Consider the following 23688-nt stretch of genomic DNA (forward strand, 5'->3'; position numbering starts at 1 on the left):
AACACTAGAATGATAAAAATTAAAGTGCATTCAAATTTCAAATTAGTTGAGTTTTTTTTTTAAAGAACTATCTTGAAAATTATTTTAGGAAAACATTTTTTTTCCTTTACTTTACCAACCACTAGGCACCTCTTTCCACATGGCATTATATTTATACAGTTATTAAATGTGTTAGGAAGGTAGTAATTTAAATTAATTTACTTTCTATGGTACCAAAAATAAGTATGCTGTCCTGAAATTTCTTTGCACTATTAGGCAATGGAAGTACTCTGGGTTTTCTTTCTTTCTTTCTTCTTCTTCTTCTTTTTTTTTTTTTTTGCTTCCTTTACTCTAGCAACTAAAAACACTTTTGTTTAAATAGACATTTCTCATTTTATTTGGTTTACTAAATATATCCCTTCTAGGAAAGAATTGGCTGTTTAAAAATATGTGGGATAGTAATTATTAGGTGATTATATGTAAGACTACATTATACATAAATAATGTAGCATTCATTACGTTTTCCTGAAGTGCCAGTCATAAGTAATGTAGCCAACTTCTAGAAAAAAAAAGATTTATGAATGAGCTGTATGCTAAAGTTAGGAGGTAATTTTAGTTTTGAATCTCGAACTAAATGAAACTTAGGGAAATGAGAGCAAGATGGAAGCAAATATGAAGGTGGTAAAGATAGATTCGCTTGACTTATGTCCATTCCCAAGAGCAAAGAAAACTAAGTAACCAATTCTTCAAATGTAATAAAAACAGGCATTTTGATACTGTTTTACCTCACATATAATTAATTACTAACAATTACTAATTATTTTCATTATAACAATTGATGGCTTATCAATACTGAAAAATGGACAAGGCAAAAGCCTCTATAATACTGGACAAAAGAAGTGTATCCTATTAATCTCATTCATACAAGTGTCAACACACTGTCACAGGATTACCAGGGCATAAAAGGGGACTTTTCAGCTATACTGTGGCTCCTAGACATGTTTAGGCTCACGCTGCTATGAAGAAATAAATGTATATCCTTTTGTTTAAAAAATAACAAAGACTATACCCTTGATACCTTATTTTATCCTCCAATAATTCTGTGAACATGCAAAACTTTTTCCTGACTGTGTTTTCATTTTGGCTCCTTTCTCATAGAAGTTCTCATATCTAGTTTAGTCTTACCTTCAGTCCTCAGCTCAAGTACGACTTTCTCAGTGACTCCCTCGGCTATTCCATACAGAACCTGCTCCTCTCATTATCTCATAGCTCTATATTTATCACAACACAACACCATTAACCAGTCATATTTATTAGTATGGAAAGATATTAACTCAATAAGTGCATGCAGTGTGTATTAAGAATTTTATATACAATATTTCATTTGATGCTTATAAAAGTAATATGAATTAGGTATTGTATTCATTTAATAGACTATGCTTAAGATTTTAAGTAGCTAATACATCTAAACTGAGGTCTCTAAGGTTGTAGTTATTATACAAAGAACATTTATGGCTCAAAGGTTTATAGAGCTTCTCTTATGAGCCTCACACTGTACAAGGTGTCAGGGACAAAAAAAGATGAGTAAAACACAATTGTTCTACAAGAGTTTACAACTTCTTGGAAGAGAAAGACATGAAGACAAGTAATTAGCACCTATATTATTCATTCTCTGATAGAGGAAGTGCCTTGAGTATACAGAAGTTCAAAGCAGACATGCTTAATTCTGATTTAGAAGAGAGCATAAAGGAAGTATTCTTTGAATTAAATACTGAAAGGTTAACAGATTGTTTACCACAAATTTGAGGGAAAGATGGAAAAGTTTTCTAAACAGAGGGAATAAATTACATGTACAAAGACAAGCCAGTAAATACAAAGAATTTGGAGGAAATTTCTAAGTAACTAAGTATACTTAAAAGAGTATGTTAAGAACTGGAACAAAATCAGGCTGCCTGGTTTTAAATTCTTGCTCCATTATTCATTGTCTGTGTACCCTTGGGCAAGTTAGTCTCTCTGAGTCTCAGTTTCCTTTTCTGTAAACTGGAGAAAATAGCTATAACTACTTCATGGAGAGTCTGTGAAGGTTAAATAATTTAATATATTTTCAGCACCTGGAATAGTGCTTGGCACACAGAAAGCATTTAATAATCGTTAGCTATTATTATGACTGAAATGAACAACACATGTGAGGAACAAGGTAGCATGTGAGACTGAAAATGTAAACAGTGGCCAATCATGAAGGAACATCATTCCAAAAAGAGCATGAATTTTATCTAATTGGGAGTCACTGAAGATTGAACTAGGAAAGTTACATCCCCTCACAAATCTTTCACTTTGTTGCTAATAAGCAGTCAGAGTTTTGTCTATTCTGGAAGAGGTCCTAATGAGTGGAAAATGGGCCCAAACAAGCAACAAGGTTTGGAAAAAAGGGAGAAAGTAGTAGTCAGGATGAACCATAACTAGATTAATCAATGTGTTAGTAATGAAGAGTCAACAGAATTGGCCAAATGGAGTGTAGTGTAACTACTCATAGACTAGAGAACACAGAGAAAGCAGATGAGCAGCTGGGCTGATGGTGTTCCTGCTTCCATGGTGGTCCTGCTGCTCCATGCTTGGATGAGGAATGGGTTGATGAAGTGTGTTTTTCCTTCCTACACAGTACTGGAAACAATCCACAAATGGAAAACTCAAGGTTTTCAATGTTCTTTTAACACAAGAATCTCATTTTAGACAACATTTAAGCCTGGGTTCACCTTAAAAACTCTAAATTCAATATTGAAAGGCCTTGATTTGTCGTAAGTCATTAGTTTTGTTTCATTCTTTCCTTTCCAACAACCTTGCAGCAATAAAAAATAAATAAATAAAAAGACCAGTAAGCTTTGGTTTTGGTGACAAATGGATTTATGATTTTTGTAAGGAAAAGTTGTTTTCCTTTTTCCTAAATGATTGAGGTAGTGTGTTCATACAGAAGTTCAACTCAATGAAAGCAGCATGGTAGACTCATTTACTACAGATGTGCTAAGTCTACTTGGCTCAGAGCACTCATTTGTACAGAGGGAAATTCACAAAGGCAACTCAAACCTCCTCAGTACTGTCCTTCAGTTACAGTCACATGACCTTGAATAAACACTGAAACTGCAGAGTAAATGTGCCAGAAATTCTTTAATTTCTTGGACACACTGAAAAAAGAAAAGAAAGAACATTGTTTAGGAAAATCAGGTAGTTGCATAATGCTAAAAATCCCCAAATCCCAGAATAAATATTTTTCTCAGTGGATAACCAGCAGTCTTTAAAGGTAAGCCAAGAAACACCATGGTGCAATGACAAAAAAAAAAAAAAAAAAAAAAAAAAAAGGAAAGATGTCCTTATTCTTGGTTGAAAATATTCCAGGAACCTTGCTAGTATTTAGAAATGATATTTTCTCTTGAGTATTTTTTTCTTACCATAATAGTTTTTCGAAGTAATTCTCTTAGAAATTACTTTTCCTAATGATTAGTTAGCCACTGACCAACATTTCATTTCATTGGACAAATTCTTTATAAATCACTATATCCTAATTTCATATTAAACATTTGACAGAACAAAGACATTTATAGAAAACATTTCCATATTCATAAAAACTAACAGCGTGTGCAATCCTTTGGGTTATAAAGGGGATTCCTCAAGGGAATATTATTTTATTTTGATGGATAAAAAAACACTTCAACACTTTCAACATCCTGATATATTAAGTATGCATGAACATTTTTTCTACTTATTCTATGAAAATATTAAAAATTAGCAAATGATAACTTATGATCTGATAGGTAATTGCTTCCTGATGGCAATACCAGATGCCATTCAACTTCATAGCTGGGAGGTATACTGCAGCAATATTTGATTACTGTAAGTCATGTCAGGTTTTTTTTTTTTTAAATCATGAAATTCAATGAAATTTCTGTAACTAGTTGTATATAAATGGATATATGGCTGAGAATTAAAAAATAGTAGTCCCCAATTGGAAGTAGAGTAACTTAGCAAGTAGAGCTAAAATATGCTTGTTTTGTTGTTTAATTAATTCACACTTAGACACTTCCTTCCCTTGAAGAGATGCCTTCAACCTCTCTATATTCAAGGTCCTTCTGCTGAATATTTAAATATAGTCAGGTTTCTCTCATTTAAAAATAATTGCCCACCTTAAGTTTATTCTTTAATTATTGTCTATTTTCTTCTCCAGAACTAAACTTCTCTATTGAGTGGCATGAATAACTTGATTTTTCTCATCATCCTTTCTCTCTTTAAGTGGTTCAATCCTATTAATGTCCTTCATTAATCAGATTTAGATGGCTCTTTTTAAAAGTCACTCGTGACCTGCCTGTACAAAAATACAATACATTTTCTTTGTTTCAGTATTGGGGATTGAACCCAGGAGTATTCTACCACTGAGATACATTCCCAGCCTTTTTTATTTTGAGACAGTCTTGATGAATTGCAGAGGTTGGCCTCGAATTTGTAATTATCTTGCCTTAGCCTCCTGAGTAGCTGGAATTAGAGTTGTGTATCATTGTACCAACCCTTAACTTCATTTAATCAGATTTTTGTATTAGATTCTTTACTTGCAAACACCAGAAATCAACCCCGGATAACTGAAGCAGAGAAGACATAGAAGATGGGTGCAGTGGCACAAGCCTGTAATCCCACCAACTTGGGAGGCTGAGGCAGGAGGATCACAAGTTCAAAGTCAGCCTCAGCAATTTAGTGAAGGCCTAAGCAACTTAGTGAGACCTTGTCTCAAATTAAAATAAAAAATAAAAATAAAAAGGGCTAGGAATGTATCTCAGTAGTAAAGTGCCCCAGGTTTAATCCTCAGTACAAAACAACAGAAAGAAATGGAAAAGACAATTACAATTCTTCTAATCACAAATCAGAGATAAACCTAGAGAACCAGGTTTGAAATGTATAGCACTAAAGGAAAGTTAAGAAGTTAGAATTATGTACTTAATGTTCTGCTGCTAGACACTGGACACTGTTACTATACCACTGTCATCCACAGAATTGTGCACTGATATTACTATCATTGCCATAAGAATGGAATCTCCAGTGTCCCTGCTTCTATGTATAACTAACTCCCATTCAAAGTTTTAACAAGTAAAAAATTTTAGAAAACTAAAAATTGTACAAGTGCAAAAAATTTATAGAATGAAAATATAAAGTAAAGAAAATATTTTTTGTGCATCTGTACAATGTGTTTTAAGCATTATCACAAAAGAGTTAAAACATTAAAAAAATAAAGTTTGTTAAAAAAGTTACCCTAACCTAAGGTTAACTTATTGAGGAAAGAGTATTTTAAAAATATATTTAGTCTCAAATAGACGACAGTATAATAATACTGGGTGACTTTAATATACATCTTTTACCACTTCATGTATCATCCAAACACAAATTAAGTAAAGATTTTACAGAACTAAAAAATTCAATTAATAAAATGCCCCCAACAGATATCTATAACATTTCATCCATCAACAATTGAATTTACTTTCTTCTCAGTAGCACATGTAACATTTTATAAAATAGACCATATTTTAAGCCACAAAGAAAATCTTAGAAAATAGAAAAAAATAGAGATAAACCTTGCATTCTATCAGATCATAATGGAATAAAATTAGAAATGATAAGATAAAAAGCAGAAACCAATCTAACACTTAGAGATTAAATAACACACTTTCAAAAGTTTAATGGATAGCAGAAGAAATCAGGGCAGAAATAAAAAAAATTCTTAGAAGTAAATGAGAATAGTGATATGACAAAATCTCTGGGACAGTATGAAGGTAATTCTAAGAGGAAAGTTCATAGAATTGAGTTCATACATAAAAAGAATAGAAAGGCACCAAATATACAATCTAACATTACATCTTCAGGCCCTAGAAAAAGAAGAACAAACCAATATCAAAATCAGTAGAAGAAATACTTAAAATCAGAGCTGAAATCAACTAAATAAATAATAAAAAATACAAAAAAAATCAATGAGACAAAGAATTGATTTTTTGAAAGGATAAACAATGTTGAGAAACCCTTAGCCAAATTAACCAAAAGGAAGAGGGAAAAAAATTAGCAATATTCAAGATGTAAAAGGAAATACTGCCACAGACACTACTGAAATCCAGAGGATCATCACAAATTATTTTGAAAATTTATACTCCAATAAGCTAAAAATATATTGAAAAATTCCTAGAGACAAATTGAACCTAATTGAACCATGAAGATATAGAAAACTTGAACAGATCAATATCAAATAATGAAATTGAAGCAGCTATCAAAAAACTTCTAAAAAATAAAAGTCCAGGACCAGGTGGATTCTCAGCCAAGTTATACTAGAACTTTAAAGAAGAACTAATACTAATCCTCCTCAAATTATTTCATGAAATAGAAAAGGAGGGAATCTGCCAAACTTATCCTATGAGGCCAGTATCACACTGATACCAAAACCAGACAAAGTACATCAACATAAGAAAACTTCACGCTAATATTCTTGATGAACACAGATGGAAAAATTCTTAATAAAATACTGGAAATCTGCATGCAAAAACACCCTAAAAAGACAGTGCACCATGATCAAGTTGTTTTAATCCCAGGAATGCAAGGTTGGTGTATCACATGGAAATCAATAAAGATTTAAGGACAAGAATCACATGATTATTTCAACAGATGCAGACAAAGCTTTTGACAAAGTATAGCACCCATTCATATTTAAAACACTATAAAAATAGGGACAGACAGAAATCACCTCAATATTGTAAGGGCTATACATCACAAACCCAAAGCCCACATTATACTGAATGGAGAAAAACTGAAAGCATTTTCTTCAAAAACAGGAACAAGACAAAGATGCCCACTTTCCCACTCCTATTCAATATAGTCCTTGAACTCTAGCCAGAGCAATCAGACAAAAGAAGGAAATTAAAGGATACAAATAGGAAAAGAAGAACTCAAATTCTTTGCTGACAACATGATCTTATACTAAGCAGATTAAAAAAATGACCAGAAGACTTCTATAGTTCATAAATGAAATCAGCAAAGTGTCAGGATACATGATCAACACTCATAAATCAATTGCATTCCTACACCCCAGTAATGAATATACTGAAAAAGAAATGAGGAAAACTATCCCATTCACAATAGCCTCAAAAACAAACAAACAAAGCACTTGGGAATTAATCTAACAAAAGGGATGAAGGACCTCTACAATAAAAACTACAGAACACTAAAGAAAGAAGTCCTTATAAGATGGAAAGTACTCCCCTGTGATTGAAAAAGCAGTTATGAAATTTGTTTGGAAAATTTTCATCATGTCGGGTTAGGAATCAAATTCCTCAACAAGACACCCAAAGCACAAGAAGTAAAATAAAAATCAATAAGTGGGATGGCATCAAATTGAAGTTTTTTCATAGTAAAGGAAACTAATTAAGAGTAAGAATAGAGATTCTACTGCATGGGAAAAAATCTTTGCTATCTGCTCCTCAGATAGGGTATTAATATCCAGAACATATAAAGAACTAAAAAAACTTCACATCAGAAAACTAAATAACCCAATTAGTAAATGGGAAAATAAACAGATACTTCTCAAGAAGAAATAGAAATGGTCAATAAATATATGAAAAAGTGTTCAATATCTCCAGCAATTAGGGAAATGCAAATTAAAACCACATTGAAATTTCATCTCATTTTGGTAAGAATGGCAATTATTAAGGATACAAGTAACTGTAAATGTTGGTGCAGTTATGGGGAAAAAGGTATACTCATACATTGCTGTGGGACTGTAAATTAGTGCAACCACTCTGGAAAGCAGTATGGAGATTCCTCAAAAAATTAGGAATGGAACCACCATGTGATCCAGCTATCTCACTCTTTGGTACATATCCAAAAGATTTAAAACATACTAGAGTAACACAGCCACCTCAATGTTTATAGCAGTATAATTCACAATGACCAAGCTATAGAACAAACGTAAGTGCTCTTCACCAGATGAATGGATAAAGAAAATTGCATACATAAACATAATGGAGTGTTACTCAGCATAAAGAAGAATAACATTATGGCATTTTCCAGTAAGTTGATGGAACTGGAGACAATCATGCTAAGTGAAATAAACCATTCCTCAAAGTCAAAGTTCGAATATTTTCTTTGATATGAGGAAACTAATCTAAAATAAGGGGAGTGTGATTAAAAAAGAAGAAATATCAATTAGATAAAGGAGGATTGAAGGAAAATTAGAAGTGATGGGATAGGGAAAGCAGTGGAATGAATCTGACATAACTTTCCTATGTGCATATATATATATATATATATATATATCATATATCACAGTAAATCCCATCATGTATATGCACAATACAGTCATTAAAAAAACCTATAAGTTAAAAGCAGAAAAATCAGTGAGTGGAGGTAGGTGAGCAGGGGGAGAGAAGAAGGGAGGGAAAAGAGAAGTACTGGGGACTGAATTAGAGCAAATTGTATTCCATGCTTTTATAATTATGTCAAAATGAATCCTAATGTTATGCTAACTTAAAAGAATCAATAAAATGAAAAGTCAAAACAAAAAAACCACATTATTAGTGTAGTCAAAGTATACAATACTTATAAACTCTAAAGTAGTATAAAATAGTGTCCTAGTTCTTCTCATCCCCTCACTACTCACACATTGACTCAGAGCAACTTGCAGTATTGTAAGCTCTGTTCATGATAAGTGCCCTATACTTGTGTGCCTTTTTTATGTTTTTTTAAAAAATTATTTTTATTCTAATTTGTTATACATGACAGCAGAATGCACTTCAATTCATAGTACACATACAGAGCACAATTTTTCATTTTTCTGGTTGTACACTAAGTAGAGTTACACCATTTGTGTCTTCATACATGTATTTAGAGTAATGATGTCCATCTCATTCCACCATCTTTCTTATCCCCATGCTCCCTCCCTTCTCTTCCTTCTCCTTTGCCCCATCCAAAGTTCTTCCATTTCTCCTATGTTCCCCCCAACCCTCATTATGGATCAGCATCCACATGTCACAGAAAACATTTGGCCTTTGGTTTTTGGGGATTGGTTTACTTCATTTAGCATGATATCCTCCAACTCCATCCATTTACCTGCAAATGCCATGATTTTATTCTCTTTTTGTGCTGAGGAGTATTCTATTGTGTGTGTGTGTGTGTATGTATGTACTGTAATATATATAATTACAGTTTCTTTATCCATTCATCTATCAAAGGGCATCTAAATTGATTCCACAATTTAGCTATTGTGAATTGTGCTGCTATAAACATTGATGTGGCTGTGTCACCATAGTATGGTGTTTTTAAGTCCTTTGGGTATAAACCAAGGAGTGGGATAGCTGGGTCAAATGGGGTGGTTCCATTCCCAGTTTTCCAAGGAATCTCCATACTGCTTTCCATATTGGTTGCACCAATTTGCAGTCCCATCAGCAATGTATGAGTGTGTCTTTCCCCCCACGTCTTCACCAACACTTATTGTTGTTTGTATTCTTAATAGCCACCATTCTGACTGGAGTGAGATGAAATCTTAGAGTAGTTTTGATTTGTATTTCTCTAATTACTAGAGATGTTGAACATTTTCTCATGTGTTTGTTGACTGACTCTATATCATATTCTGAGAAGTGTCTGTTCAGTTCCTTAGCTCACTCATTGATAGGGTTATTTGTTTTTTTGGTGTTAAGTTTTTTGAGTTCTTTATATATCCTAGAGATTAGTGATATAACTGATTATGTGTGGCAAAAATTTTCTCTCTTTCTGTAGACTCTTTCTTCACCTCATTGATTGTTTCTTTTGTTGAGAAGAAGCTTTTCAGTTTGAACATAGTTCGTGAAACTCTAGCCAGAACAATTAGACAGATGAAAGATACGGATAAGAAAAGAAGAACTCAAATTAACACTATTTGCCAATGGCATGATTATATACCTAGAGGATCCAAAAAATTCCACCAGAAAACTTCTACAACTAATAAATAAATTCAGCAAAGTAGCAGGATATAAAATCAACAATCATAAATCAAAGGCATTTCTGTACATCAGTGACAAATACTCTGAAAGAGTATTTACAATAGCCTCAAAAAATACTTAGGAATCAACCTAACAAAAGAGGTAAAAGGCTTCCACAATGAAAACTACAGAATATTAAAGAAAGAAATTAAAGAAGACCTTAGAAGATGGAAAGATCTATTTTTGTTCTTGGATAGGCAGAATTAATAGTCAAAATGACCATACCACCAAAATCACTATACAGATTTAATGCAATCCCAATCAAAATCCCAATGACATTCCTCATAGAAAAAGAAAAAGCAGTTATGATATTCATCTGGAAAAATAGGAGATCCAGAATAGCTAAAGCAATCCTTAGAAAGAAGAGTGAAGAAGGTGTCATCACTCTACCAGACCATAAACTATACTACAGAGCAAAAGTAACAAAAACAGTATGGTATTGGCACCAAAATAGACTTGTAGCCCTATGGTACAGAACAGAGGTCACAGAGACAAACACACATAAATAGTTTTCTCATACTAGACAAAGGTGCTGAAAATATATAGTGGAGAAAAGATAGCCTCTTCAACAGATGGTGCTGGGAAAACTGGAAATTCATATGCAGCAAATGAAACTAAGCCCCAATCTCTCACCATGCACAAAACTCAACTCAAAGTGGATCAAGGACCTGCGAATTAGACCAGAGACCCTGTGACTAATAGAAGAAACAGTAGGCCTAAATCTTCATCATTTCAGATTAGGCCCCGATTTCCTGAATGAGACTCCTATAGCACAAGAAATAAAATCAAGAATCAATAAATGGGATGAATTCAAACTGAAAAGCTTGTGTACTTTTTTTTTTAAACAAAATCTTTTAAACTACAATTTACCATACATTTTCTATATTTAGATTTGTTTAGCTACATAGATATGCTTAGCTACCACTGTGTTACAACTGCCTACAGTACTCAGTATAATAACATGCTGTAGAAGTAAGTTTTTAACCTAGAAGTAAAGGCTCTACCATATAACCTAGATGTGTACCATCTAGGTTTGTAATAAGTACTTTTTATGATGTTTGCATGATGCTGAACAATGCTTTTCTAACAATGCTTTTCTCAGAATATATGCCTGACATTAAACAACATATGACTACATAATTCTTTTTTTTGTATATTAATCCTGCTTCTTGTAACCTTGTTAAAATTGCTATAGTACAAAAGTAGTCATATATAAGTAATTGTGGCTGTGTTCCAATAAAATTAATAGATGGGTACTAAAATTCAAATTTCACACAGTTTTCATGTCACAAGACATTCTTCTTTTATTTTTTCTACCATTAAAAATTGTAAAGACTATTTTTAGTTCAAAGGACATAAAAAAATAGACTGATTAGGTTTACCAATGTAGTTGCTAACCATGGAGTGGACTGATGCTAAAGGCCCATGCATAAATGTGAGTGTATAAATTAGTTGGTTGACTGTTATAAGGTTGCTTTTTGAGATGCAATCTCCCCGGTTCTCTACCCTGCTATATGGTCAAGCAGGTTCCCTTACTGTCTAGTTGCTGGTTGGTGGCTTACCACAGAGGTATGATGGGAATGAATTTCCTATAGTCACAAGGCAGATATAGATGAAGACCCAATACACTATAAGGTTTGTAGAGTTTGCATGTTAATGTATCTTTAACTAACTACATGTTTCATGCTAGATAGAACACTGGTAGAAAAAAAGTAGAACTCCAAGGCAGGGAATTGGGACATTTGAGCAGATATGGATAAAACTAAGAATGCTGAACCTTTAGTCTCCCTTAATCTTCCTTGCTTGTGAAGGCAGCCCTTATTGAAGCACCTGGGAGCACCATTAATAATCTGATTAACTGGAAGTTTGAAGCCTAGACTCAATTGTGGCCTATAGTCAATAAAACTGAAATGCTACAATCTTTCCAAGTATACTGTATGGAAAGGGATCCTAAGGCTCAGAAGAATAGAGTTCTTCTATTGTTGTGGAAATGACTATATTATATGTAATCTGATCTGTCTCCATCTGGAAGGGTCAAAGAAGATTCTTTACCAAGGTATTCAGAAATACCATTGGAATTAGGCTCTCTGATTTCAATGTGAATACTGTAATTCTCTTGAATGGTAGAGTCCAAGATCATATTTTACAACTAGAGAAAGGTAAAAGTATGACAATAAGCCACAATATGGGGTAAATTCAGAATGTTTTGACTTGTCCACATCTGTGATGATGATTAATTGAACACAGGACCTTTAGGAATTATCTATGCCATACTTTCCTAGAAAATATGGATATTTAGTAGGAAACTTCTGGTTCTTATGGGTACAAATTTAACTTAATTTCCCATGCTGTCAACAGATTAATGCTGTCAATTCTCAGACTCATGCCTGTTCCTAGACCAAACTTCCTTGAGGGGAAGACAAGCTGTCTTTGAGAAAGAAACATGCAATATGATCAAAGGTGTATAGTATGATATCTTGTGCAAGCTTTCTTCATTCAGTGGGACCTGTGTTCATTTACTAGGTCACTGAGAACTGGGGAAAGACAAATTTCCAGCCTTTCTGGAGCTGTTAGATACTAGTTATATGATCATCTCTGGTTATAGTGGAAGCTTATACTGTTTTCTTATTTTTTGAATTAAAAAAATGTGATAAAATACATATAAAAATGTATCATTTTAAGCATTTTTATGTGCATAGTTCAGTGGCAAAATGTATATTCATATTCACATTGATGTACAATCATCACTACCATTCCATTTCTAGAATTACTTATTTTCCCAAACCAAAACTCTTTACCCTTTAAATAATAACCCTTTCTGAAAGCCCACAATCCTATTATGTGACTATAAATTTAATTTCTCTAGGTACCTCATTAAATGGAATCATACAATAAGCTAGACCTTTTGTGTCTAGCTTATTTCACTTTGCATGGTGTCTTAAGGTTAATTCTTATGGTAGCATATGTTAAAAATACCCTTTTAGGGGTAGGGGTAGGAATGTAATTAAGTGGTAGAGTACTTGCCTGGCATGTGTGAGGCCCTGGGTTTGATCCCTATTACTTTAAAAAATGAAAATTAAACAAACCCCCCCAAAACAAAATTTCCTTTTTAAAGCTGAATAATATTCCACTGTATAACTTATTCACTCCACTGTTGATGAACTTCTAATTCTTTTAACATTTTGATTATTTGAATAATACTGCTAAAATATTGATATAAAATTATCTTTTTATGATAGATATGTTAATTTCCTTCACTATCATAATCTATTATTTATATGTATCACATGTCATCATTTGTATACTTTAAATATTCACAATCAAATTTATTTTAAAAAATATTTTAAGTCATTGATTTCAATTCTTTTAAATATATACCCAACAGTGGAATTGCTAGATAATATAGTAACTCTATGTTTAAGTTTTGAGAGATTGCCTTATTGTCTTTTACTGTGTTACACATTTTTACATTTCCAGTAACAATGCTTTAGGGTTCAAATTTCTCCACATCCTCACCAACACTTGTTATTTTCTTTTCTTGGATCTTCAGCCTGATTCTGTAAGCAATCCGGTTTCCAGCCTATAATTTTTTGTCAACTTAAATTAGATTCGATTTTTATTTGCAACCAAAGAGGCCTGGCTGATATCCAGAGTTGGAATTGGGTTTTTAAAAATATATTTTTTCAGTTGTCAATAGATCTTATTTTATTTATTTATATGTGGGGCTGAGAATCGAACTCAGTGACTCACACGTACCAGGCATGCCCTCTACCACTGAGCCAACACCCCAGCCCAGGAATTGGGTTTTAAAATGAAAAAAAAAATCTCATATCTGAAATTAAATTCCCTTATCCTTTTCTGTTCTAGCTAGCCAGTGTTTTGATTTTATACATGAGCCTTCACCCACACAAACAATAAAACTAGTGAGGCAAATTCAAGGAAAAAGGCAGAGAGTAGCATTGAAGACAATCAGCATCTTATTTGCATTAATTTAGTATTTTCTATAATGATTTTCTCTTATCCACTAAATTACTATACTTTAAGTATTTCCTCACTATTGAAGAAGGATGTACAGTCCCATAGAAAATGTCTACTTTCTTGCTAGAAACTAGCAGTAGATAATAGTTGCTACTCTGTATTTTTTTGTAAGAGAAAACGACTCATAATTTTACAATGCAAACTGATGTTTTTGTTCTAAAGAACTGCCTTTCCTTCAGGTACCACATAATGACAGAAACAAATTGTTACACACACAGAAATAACTATTAAATAATCTGACAAAAAAAATCATTACTTTGATGTGTCATTAGTGTTTTGACTAATATTTCATATAATAAATATATGAAATTCTGACTAAATATATGTATGTAAGATAATGATTTCTACTATCGACTTCTGGGGTGAATATCTGAATTAGTAATACTTTAGCTAGAGTATAAATTATTTCCTATTACTATTGACAAATAAGCTAACTGATGACCAATTTAATAAATTAACAAAGTAATTAAATAAATTTATTTGAATTTATCACTTATCTCTACGATTAATGTGTGGATCAGCAAGAAACATAACATATTTTCAAATGTGGTTTTTCTTGTTTGGATTCTCAAAGTCTTATTCAAAGCAATATGAAAAGATTCATGGTAAAATTTCCCAGTAAAATATAATCTACTAAAAATATAAACTCTCAGACCAACCCAAAGAGTTTTGTTGTTGTATTTTTAAAATATAATTTCATTGTAAGACTATCATAAGGTGAGCCTGAAGAGTGGCATGAAGACCAGGATCTCAAATGAAAGTCCTCTTTAACTAGATAGATGCTACTGGCAGAAGCTTATAGAATATCTAATTTAATTAACTTCATCCTGGTCACCAAAATTATCTAGGCTATAACCTGATGCTCTGACATATTTCCTCTAAGACAAACAGAATCGTGTTAAGATTTCTTTAAAATATTAGACTTTTCAGATAGAATCTGAGTAGACATTTATTGGTGAAATAACTAAATTGATTAGATCACAGTTTCATTGTTTTTTGTTCTTGTTTTTAAACAGATGAGATAACCATACTGAAAGAAGAATATTACTTTGGCTTGAGTTTAGTACACCACCATGCAAGATTTGAATAAACTAGGATTTATTGTTTAAGAACAGAAACCAATATATAACTATATCCAAACATTGGGAATGTAAAAGGATAAATTTTACTGAGTTCTTGAATGTATATAGTTAATTCTTCTAATGTTTCAAGTGAAAACAAAACCTGGGATAAAAAACAAAATCTGGGTGGGAGGGAATGGAAGGGAAAAGCGGAATTGCATGGAAGATGGAAGGAGACCCTCATCGTTATACAATCATATATGATGATGAGAGGGGGAAGAAAAAAAAAGAGAAATGTGTCACAATAGATTGGGAAGAGAGAGGTGAGGGGAGGGGAGGGGAGTGGGGGATAGGAAGGGCAGCAGAATACAATAGACACTAGTATTGCTGTGTGCATATATGTGGCTGTATAACCAATGTGATCCTGCAATTTGTACATATGGAAAAATGAGAATTCATACCCCATTTGAATCAAATGTATGATATGTCAAGATCATTGTATTGTCATAAACAACTAATTAAAAAAATCGGGATTCGGTTATCAATCGGAAAGAGGAAAAATGGCTAAGTGAAGATGGTTTTAAAATTTCTGATCAAATAAATAAGGCAGAAATTTACATAAAACAAGTGTGAATCCATATAATTATTTCACCCCTAGATGAACACTGAGAAAATATTTACAACAGTTCTTGAAAATATCAGGGCTGTAAAAGTAAAGGGAAAATGATTTTTGGCAGAACTCACTTGGAGTTACTGCCAAGATGTAAATGTTCCAAAAGTAGCTTAGGACATTTGATGAACTCAAAGCATAGCCACGTTGTGTAGCCCTAAAATTTATTTTCTTTATAGTTCTTTATAAAAGAAGTTTTATACACATAAAAATGTATAAATTATTATTATGAGTAATTAGATTTAAAATAACCAAGATAATATATCCACTGGCATTCCTGGGAATCATAAATATAATTTCAAAATAACTATTAAAGAAATGATTGGCTTAATCTGAGCCAATGCCAATGCCAAGAAAGGGCCCAAATATCTATGGTCTAGCAAGGAGACACTTATGCATTAACAGTCAAGAACAAAAAGATATTCATACTACTTACAGGAAGTCCCTGTTTTCCTGGTAGCCCAACTTTTCCAGGGTTTCCTGAAATGCCATCTGCTCCATGGTATCCGCGAATTCCTTTTGGCCCAGGAAGGCCTGGAAATCCCTTGATAATTAAAACATTACTTGTATTATAAAGAGATTCAGGACAGATGTTTCAATGACAAATACTTTTGTACTTATTAGGTTTGGGGCATAAGTTTACACTTGTATACCTTGTGCCAGAACAATTTTTTTTCTGTTTTCTGGATTTCTTAATGATTTACAATTTGGATTCAATAGATAGCTGTCTTTAAAAGTTCCCTAAACAAACAAACAAACAAACAAACAAAACCAAGGTAATCAGCAATTTTTGTATGACCTTCTGAGCCTTAGTGTAATCTCTGATATTTCTCATCCTGCCAGTCCATGCTTTATCTAGCTGTCAAGAAAAGGTCAGCTATGTGTACTTGTCAGCTTAGGATGTAGGATGTCAGTCACCATCTGCAAAACCTTCCACTGTTATTTTCTCAAGGAACAAATCATGGCTGTCTTTGTTGCCCTTTAAATCAGATAATTACATGACTGAAGAAAGGTCTGAACATTTTGTTTCTACTCTTGGACAACTGGGTTTTCTGTAGGCATCTCTAATTTGAATGTATTTATAATTTATCCTCATCTTCTCTACTTTTTTGAACCAAGTAGGTAACACAAAGCAGGCAGCTTGGAGACAACAGAAGGAAGTCTTTGCTAATAAACTAGTCATCTCACATTTGCCTGGCCAGAGGAGGAAACTGATGCTAAGGTTAAAATTGATTTTTGTTCTGTGATTAAAAAAAAAAATCAGAAAAAAAATTCAAAGTTTTTTTTTGTTATATTTACCAGGAGAATGAAATGCCAACTTCTCTAGTTAAAACCTAGCTCAGATCTTTTTAATTATGCTTGAAGATCTCTGATCTTTGTTATAATTAATTTATTCATGATTTTAAGTTCCCTGTTTTTCTAGTAGTTCACCATGATGCAGGAGAAGGCTACATAACACAGGAAAAGAACATTCCTCATTTGCAGAGATTTATATTTAAACAGCAAGTATGGTTTTGAGTTAGTGGTCATATTTTGTTCCTTGTGTGTTCCAGCATGGGTTTAAATTTTTTTCCAAGACAATCTGATTTATCCAACATGACATAAATGGCCCCAAACTTTTCTGCTTGCTAAAGTTGTCAATTTTATTTTAAAAAACAGGAAAGATAAAAGAGGCCTGTTACTTACAGGAATGCCATGTTTCCCAGAAGGACCGGGAGCTCCTTTTCTTCCCTGAGAACCCTAAAAATGGAAAGCACAATTGTCAATTGATGGTAATAAACTTACTTAAAATGAAGCCACAGAAAAGAACGCTGAGACCTGGATGCTACAGCAAGTACTGCTACTAAATTGTACATTACTCAAATTTCTGCTTACCTTCCCTGGGAGCTAGTTTCTTCATCTGAAAATGAGTGAATTTGATCATACCACCTATGAATTTTCTTTTAGCCACAAATTCTATGAACTTTAAAACTAAAATCATAGTTAATAACGGAGGAACTTAAAACATAATTTTACAAGTAAAAGTCCCCACTTCCAGGCAGAGCCTTTATTCCCTTTTGAAAAAAGCGAAATTCAGTAATCATTTCTGAAGTATCATGTTTCATGGACTCTATTATGTGCTAGGCATGCAAAGGCAAACTTTCTGATAACAAGGCACTTATGCTATAGTGAGGGGCATGAACCAATAGCCTAAAATGTACTTCTCTGGAAGCCCAAAGAACATACTTGCAAATCAAGGAACAGATATCTGTTTCCCATGGAACTGTTTGTTTTTCCATGTGTGAGCTGTTTTAAATCATAATTGATTCAGCAGTAACTGGTCTGCCAGGATAGTTAGGAACTTTGCCCTTGCAAATCATTCCATTGTTCTGATGATATCCCAGAATTATTTTAAGAAGAAAAATATGGAAAAGAGTGATCCAGTATACAAAAAGAAAAAGAATTATTGTCATTATTAGATACACTTCTCAGAAATCATCAAAAGTTCTCACAAACAGGATAATTTTACCTGGGATGTTAAGTTTTTAAAAGTAAAAGAAAAATTGTGCCAAAGAGTCAACTTAACAATTATAGGCACACATAAAGAAAACCAATTTAAGTTGTTATATTTTCTGAAAATGAATTTAGACATTTTAGAAGAAACAGTATATATTATCACAAAGGAAACAGCTTTTTCTATATGAAATTAGAAACCCAACTTTTAAAAAATTTGATAATGAGGAGATATATCCATCAAGTATTCTACTTTCAGCCTTGAAAAATTTTATTTGCCTTAAAAATCAGTAATGCAATCTTTCTAAGGGTAGGGAAACCAGAAAATGGGTTACTGGTGACCTAGGTTTAGTTGAAGTATATAGGATTTCTGGAAAATATGGTACTTAGAGTTAAATATGTCTTTCAGAAAACAATAAAGAAATAAAATAAGCAAATACTTTAAACATATTGAAAAAGTTCTTATTTCAATAACATTTAATGGTACGAATGATGGTAATATTTAAATATGTTAACCAGCATGTTTTTCCTTCACAGCATTTCTTTTTATGCAAACAGATAAATATGTCCTAGACTTGATTTTCAAAATAGAATTGTGCTTGGATGATGAATTTTCAAAATGGTCCAGTGAAATCCACGGTTTGGGTAATAGTTTGATAAAAATATAATTTCAGTTTCAAACTGAGCTTTTAAAATACAAAAGCCTAATTCTTAAATATTAATAGTCTACCGTTTAGTGTTTAAAAAAGGGTTATAAAGAACTCAAGTCATAAAATTCATGCCATAAGCAATAGACTAAGAATAATTATAAAAATATAAGAATTTTTCCTTTGTAAGAGAATATAAAAATATTCAAATTTGAAAAAGGGAAAAAGAGAAACAGAAGAGAACTAAGACTGTTAGACACTGACAGGGACCATGAGCAGAACCCTTTGTTCCATCCTGCCCTCAAGCCTTGGGGTAGATAGAGACAATAATATTTGTAGATTATTTTGGGGGTCTGGGCACAAAGATGATACCCAGGGCTACTAAAATCTTTATTGAGAATTCCACATAGAGTGCACTAATAGTGACACATATAGTGTCAGCAACACATTTCTTCATGAGATGAGTAAAACAGAGGAATATCTCTCTGAGATCCCCAAACACCTAACATTATGGAAGGAGCAACAGAGTGTTATTTCCTTGTGGCCAAGAATAGAAGGGTGTGGCTCTGAGAGCCCTATCTGAGGAGGCCTTGCTTTAGACTAAGATGAAAAATAGCTGTGCATGCAGACATGGGTCAGAGAACTTCTGCCAGGAGGGTCAGGGTAGCTGCCAACACAATGGGATAAGGGCAATTAGGGGTCAAAAGGGATGATGTACATTTCAGTGGATGCTACTGTGAATGGATGATAACAGAAGATTAAGGTTACCTCTCACGCCTTTTCCCTACCATTTCAACTCTGAATGTTACTACAAACTTGAGAAGAAAGTAAATGGGGATATTCCAAATCAAATGCTACATATTTGAGTAGGCAGAGTTAATAGCAGTTGATTGATTTGATTTCCACTAGTCAGGTTTCTACTATCAGGTAGAAGGAACACTCAGAACAGATGTTAAGTTTCCATTATAAAGAATACAAAGGAAATTATCCTTTTAGTATATCACAGATATATGCATCTTATTACAAACATTCAAATAATAAAATGAAGATAAAAAATTCACATATTATTACAAATCAATTACATTTTGGCAGGATCCTTATGTTGGAGATAATTTCAGAAGAGTTAAATATTGTGCTCTGAAATCTACATCTGTGGGCCAATCATCATTAAAAAAACAATGCTATTCAGACTTGGAGCAGCTTATAATAGAATAATGCTAAAGAACACTGTAAATATGAGAAATATTTTAAAAGTGTATTTTGCTAATGATAGCAAGGCAATTATGGCAATATCTATCCGTGAACACTAGGAGTATTTAACCCATAACAAGACTATGGTCTCAGCTGTTCCATTCAGGAAGAGTGCCTTATTACAACTGTTACCATAACAAACAGAAAGTAGGATGGCAAGAAACACCAGTCTTACAATGGAGGGTTAAGTACATATAGATCAATAAAATATAAAACACTTACTGTGATGGGCTAAATGTCTGGTGCCCTGCAAATTCACGTGTTGAAATCCTAACCCTAATGGCACAGTCTAATGGTATTAGAATGTTAGGCCTTTGGGAGGTGATGAGGTCTTGAGATTAGAACCCTAGTAAATGGGATTTGCATCCTTATAAAAGGGACTTCAGAGAGCTCTTTAGACTTCTTTATACCATGCAATGATATGATCAAGAGTTGGCCTCCCAACTATGAGGAATGCCATTGGGATTTTGATCGGAATTACATTAAATCTGTACAGTGCTTTTGGTAGTATAGTAATTTTTACAATATTAATTCTGCCTATCCAAGAACAACGTAGAACTTTCAATATTCTAAGGTCTTCTTTAATTTCTTTCTTTAGAATCCTGTAGTTTTCATTGTAGAGGTCTTTCACCTCTTCCATTAAGTTGATTCCTAGGTATTATTATTATTTTTTTAGGTATTGTAAATGGGGTAGTTTTCCTCATTTCCCTTTCAGAGTACTTGTCACTGATGTGCCATTGAAATGCCTTTGATTTATGGATGTTGTTTTTATATCTTGCTACTTTGCTGAATTCGTTTACTAGTTATTAAAGTTTTCTGGTGGAAATTTTTGGGTCTTCTAGTTATAGAATCATATCATCTGCAAATAGTGCTAATTTGAGTTCTTCTTTTCCTGTCCATATCCCTTTAATTTCTTTCATTAGACTAATTGCTCTGGCCAGTGTTTCAAGAACTATGTTATATAGAAGTGATGAAAGAAGGTATCCTGTCTTGTTTCAGTTTTTAGGGGAAATGCTTTCAATTTTTCTCCATTTAGAATGTGTTGGCCTGGGGTTTAGCATAGATAGCTTTCACAGTGTTCAGATATGTTCCTGTTATCCATAGTTTTTCTAGTGTTTTGAACATGAAGGGGTGCTGTATTTTGTCAAATGCTTTTTATATATCTATTGAGATGATCATATGATTTTTATCTTTAAGTCTATTGATGTGATGAATTACACTTACTGATTTCCATATGTTGAACCAACCTTGCATCCCTGGGATGCACCCCAGTTGATCATGGTGAACTATCTTTCTGATATGTTTTTGTATTCAATTTGCCAGAATTTTATTGAGAATTTTTGCATCTATGTTCATTAGAGATATTGGTCTAAAGTTTTCTTTCTTTGATGTATCTTTGCCTGTTTTTGGAATCAGGGTGAAACTGGCCTCATAGAATGGGTTTGGAAGTGCTTTCTTTTTCTATTTCACAAAATAATTTGAGAAGTATTGGTATTAGTTATTTGTTAAAAGTCTTGTAGAATTCAGCTGTGTACATATCCAGTCCTGGGCTTATCTTGATTAGTAGGCTTCTGATGGCATCTTCGATTTCATCATTTGAAATTCATCTGTTTAAATTGTGTATATCATCCTGATTCAATTTAGGCAAATCATATGACTCTAGAAATTTTTCGATGCTTTCGATATTTTGTATTTTATTGGAGTGCAAGTTTTCAAAATAATCTCTAATTATCTTTTGTATTTCTGTAATCTGTTGTGATAGTTGTGATATTTCCTTTTTTATCACTTATGTAATTTGAGTTTTCTCTCTCTTTCTCTTCATTAGCATGGCTAAGAGTTTGTCAATTTTATTTATTTTTTCAAAGAACCAACATTTGGGGGGTAAATTTTTTCAATTGCTTCTTTTGTTTCAATTTGATTTCAGCTCTGATTTTAAATATTTCCTGTCTTCTACTAATTTTGATGTTTATTTATTCTTCTTTTTCTAGGGATTTGAGATATAATGTTAGGTTGCTTATTTGTTGACTTTTTCTTTTTTTAAGGAATGAACTCCATATAATGAACTTTCCTCTTAGAACTGCCTGCATAGTGACCCAGAGATTTCGGTATGTTGCATCAGTGTTTTCATTTACTTCTAAGATTTTTTAAATCTCCTCTTTCATGTTTTTTGCACTCCATTGTTCATTCAGTAGCATATTATTTAATCTCCAGGTGTTGAAGTAGCTTTTATTTTTTATTTTATCATTGTTTTCTAGTTTCATTCCATTATGATTTGATAGAGTGTAGGGTAATATCTCTACTTTTTGTATTTGCTAAGGGTTGCTTTGTGGCATAATATATAGTCTATTTTAGAGAAGGATCCTTGTGCTGCTGATAATGTGTATTTGCTCCTTGAAGGATGATATATTCTACATATGTCAGATAAGTCTAGGTTATTGATTGTATTATTGAGTTCTATATTTCCTTTGTTCAGTTTTGTTTAGAAGATCTATCAAGTGGTGAAAGAGGTATATTAAAGTCACTCAGAATTAATGTATTGTGGTCTACTTGACTCTTGAACTTGAGAAGAGTTTGTCTGATGAACGCAGATGCTCCATAGTTTGGGGCATATATATTTATAATTGTTATGTTTTGTTGATGTATGGTTCTTTTTAGGAGTTTAAAATGTCCTTCTTTATCCTTTTTTTTGATTAAGTTTAGCTTCAAGTCTACTTTATTTGATATGAGGATGGAAACCTCTGCTTGCTTCTGCAGTCCATGTGAATGGTATGATTTTTCCCAACCTTTCACCCTCAGTCTGTGGATGCCTTTTCCTATGAGTCTCTTGGAGGCAGCATATTACTGAGTCATCATCTTCTTCTTCTTCTTTTTTTTAATCCAACCTGCTAGTCTATGTCTTTTGATTGGTAAGTTTAGGCCATTAACAGTCAGGGATATTATTGAGACGTGATTTGTATTCCTAGTCATTTTTGTTTATTTTTGGTATTTAACTTCACTTGGCTTCTTCTTTGATTGGTTTTCCCCTTAGTGTAAAACCTCTCTTTGCTGATTTTCATCAGTTTTTCATTTCCTCTTTGTGGAATATTTTACCGAAGATGTTCTGTAATGCAGGCTTTCTAGTTGTAAATTATTTTAACTTCAAATATAAAGCTTACTTTTTCTGGATATAAGATTCTTGATTGGCATCCATTTTCTTTCAGAGCTTGTTGTTGTTGTTCCAGGATCTCCTGGCTTTGACTGTCTGGGTTGAATAATCTGCTGAAATACAAATTGGTCTTCCCCTACATGTGATCTGATTCCTCTCTCTTGCAGCCTTTAAGATTCTATCCTTCTTCTGTATATTAGGCATTTTCATTATAATGTACCTTGGTATATATCTGTTGTAATTTTGTATATTTGGTATCCTGTAAGCCACTTGTATTTGATTTTCCAATTCATCTTCATGCTTGGGAAATTTTCCTATATTATCTCATTGAAGAGATTGTGCATTCCTTTGGTTTGAAACACTGTGCTTTCCT

General features: G+C 32.9%; 1 protein-coding gene across 4 annotated transcripts in view; it reads right to left on the bottom strand.

Annotated features, from left to right (window-relative positions):
- Window positions 1-23688, bottom strand: part of Col24a1 (collagen type XXIV alpha 1 chain) — a 378847-nt gene that overhangs the window by 61953 nt on the left and 293206 nt on the right. For all 4 annotated transcript variants that reach the window (XR_013427880.1, XM_078026639.1, XM_078026638.1 and 1 more), the window contains 2 exons: window positions 17466-17519; window positions 16216-16323 (listed from right to left, as the gene is read on the bottom strand). Coding sequence is in view for 3 of the 4 variants with exons in the window: in XM_078026639.1 (XP_077882765.1) it covers window positions 16216-16323; window positions 17466-17519 (162 nt within the window). In the remaining variant the exon portion in view is untranslated. The remainder of the gene's footprint in view (window positions 1-16215; window positions 16324-17465; window positions 17520-23688) is intronic.

This window comes from Ictidomys tridecemlineatus, chromosome 11 (genome assembly GCF_052094955.1).
Source record: "Ictidomys tridecemlineatus isolate mIctTri1 chromosome 11, mIctTri1.hap1, whole genome shotgun sequence".
NCBI lineage: Eukaryota > Metazoa > Chordata > Mammalia > Rodentia > Sciuridae > Ictidomys > Ictidomys tridecemlineatus.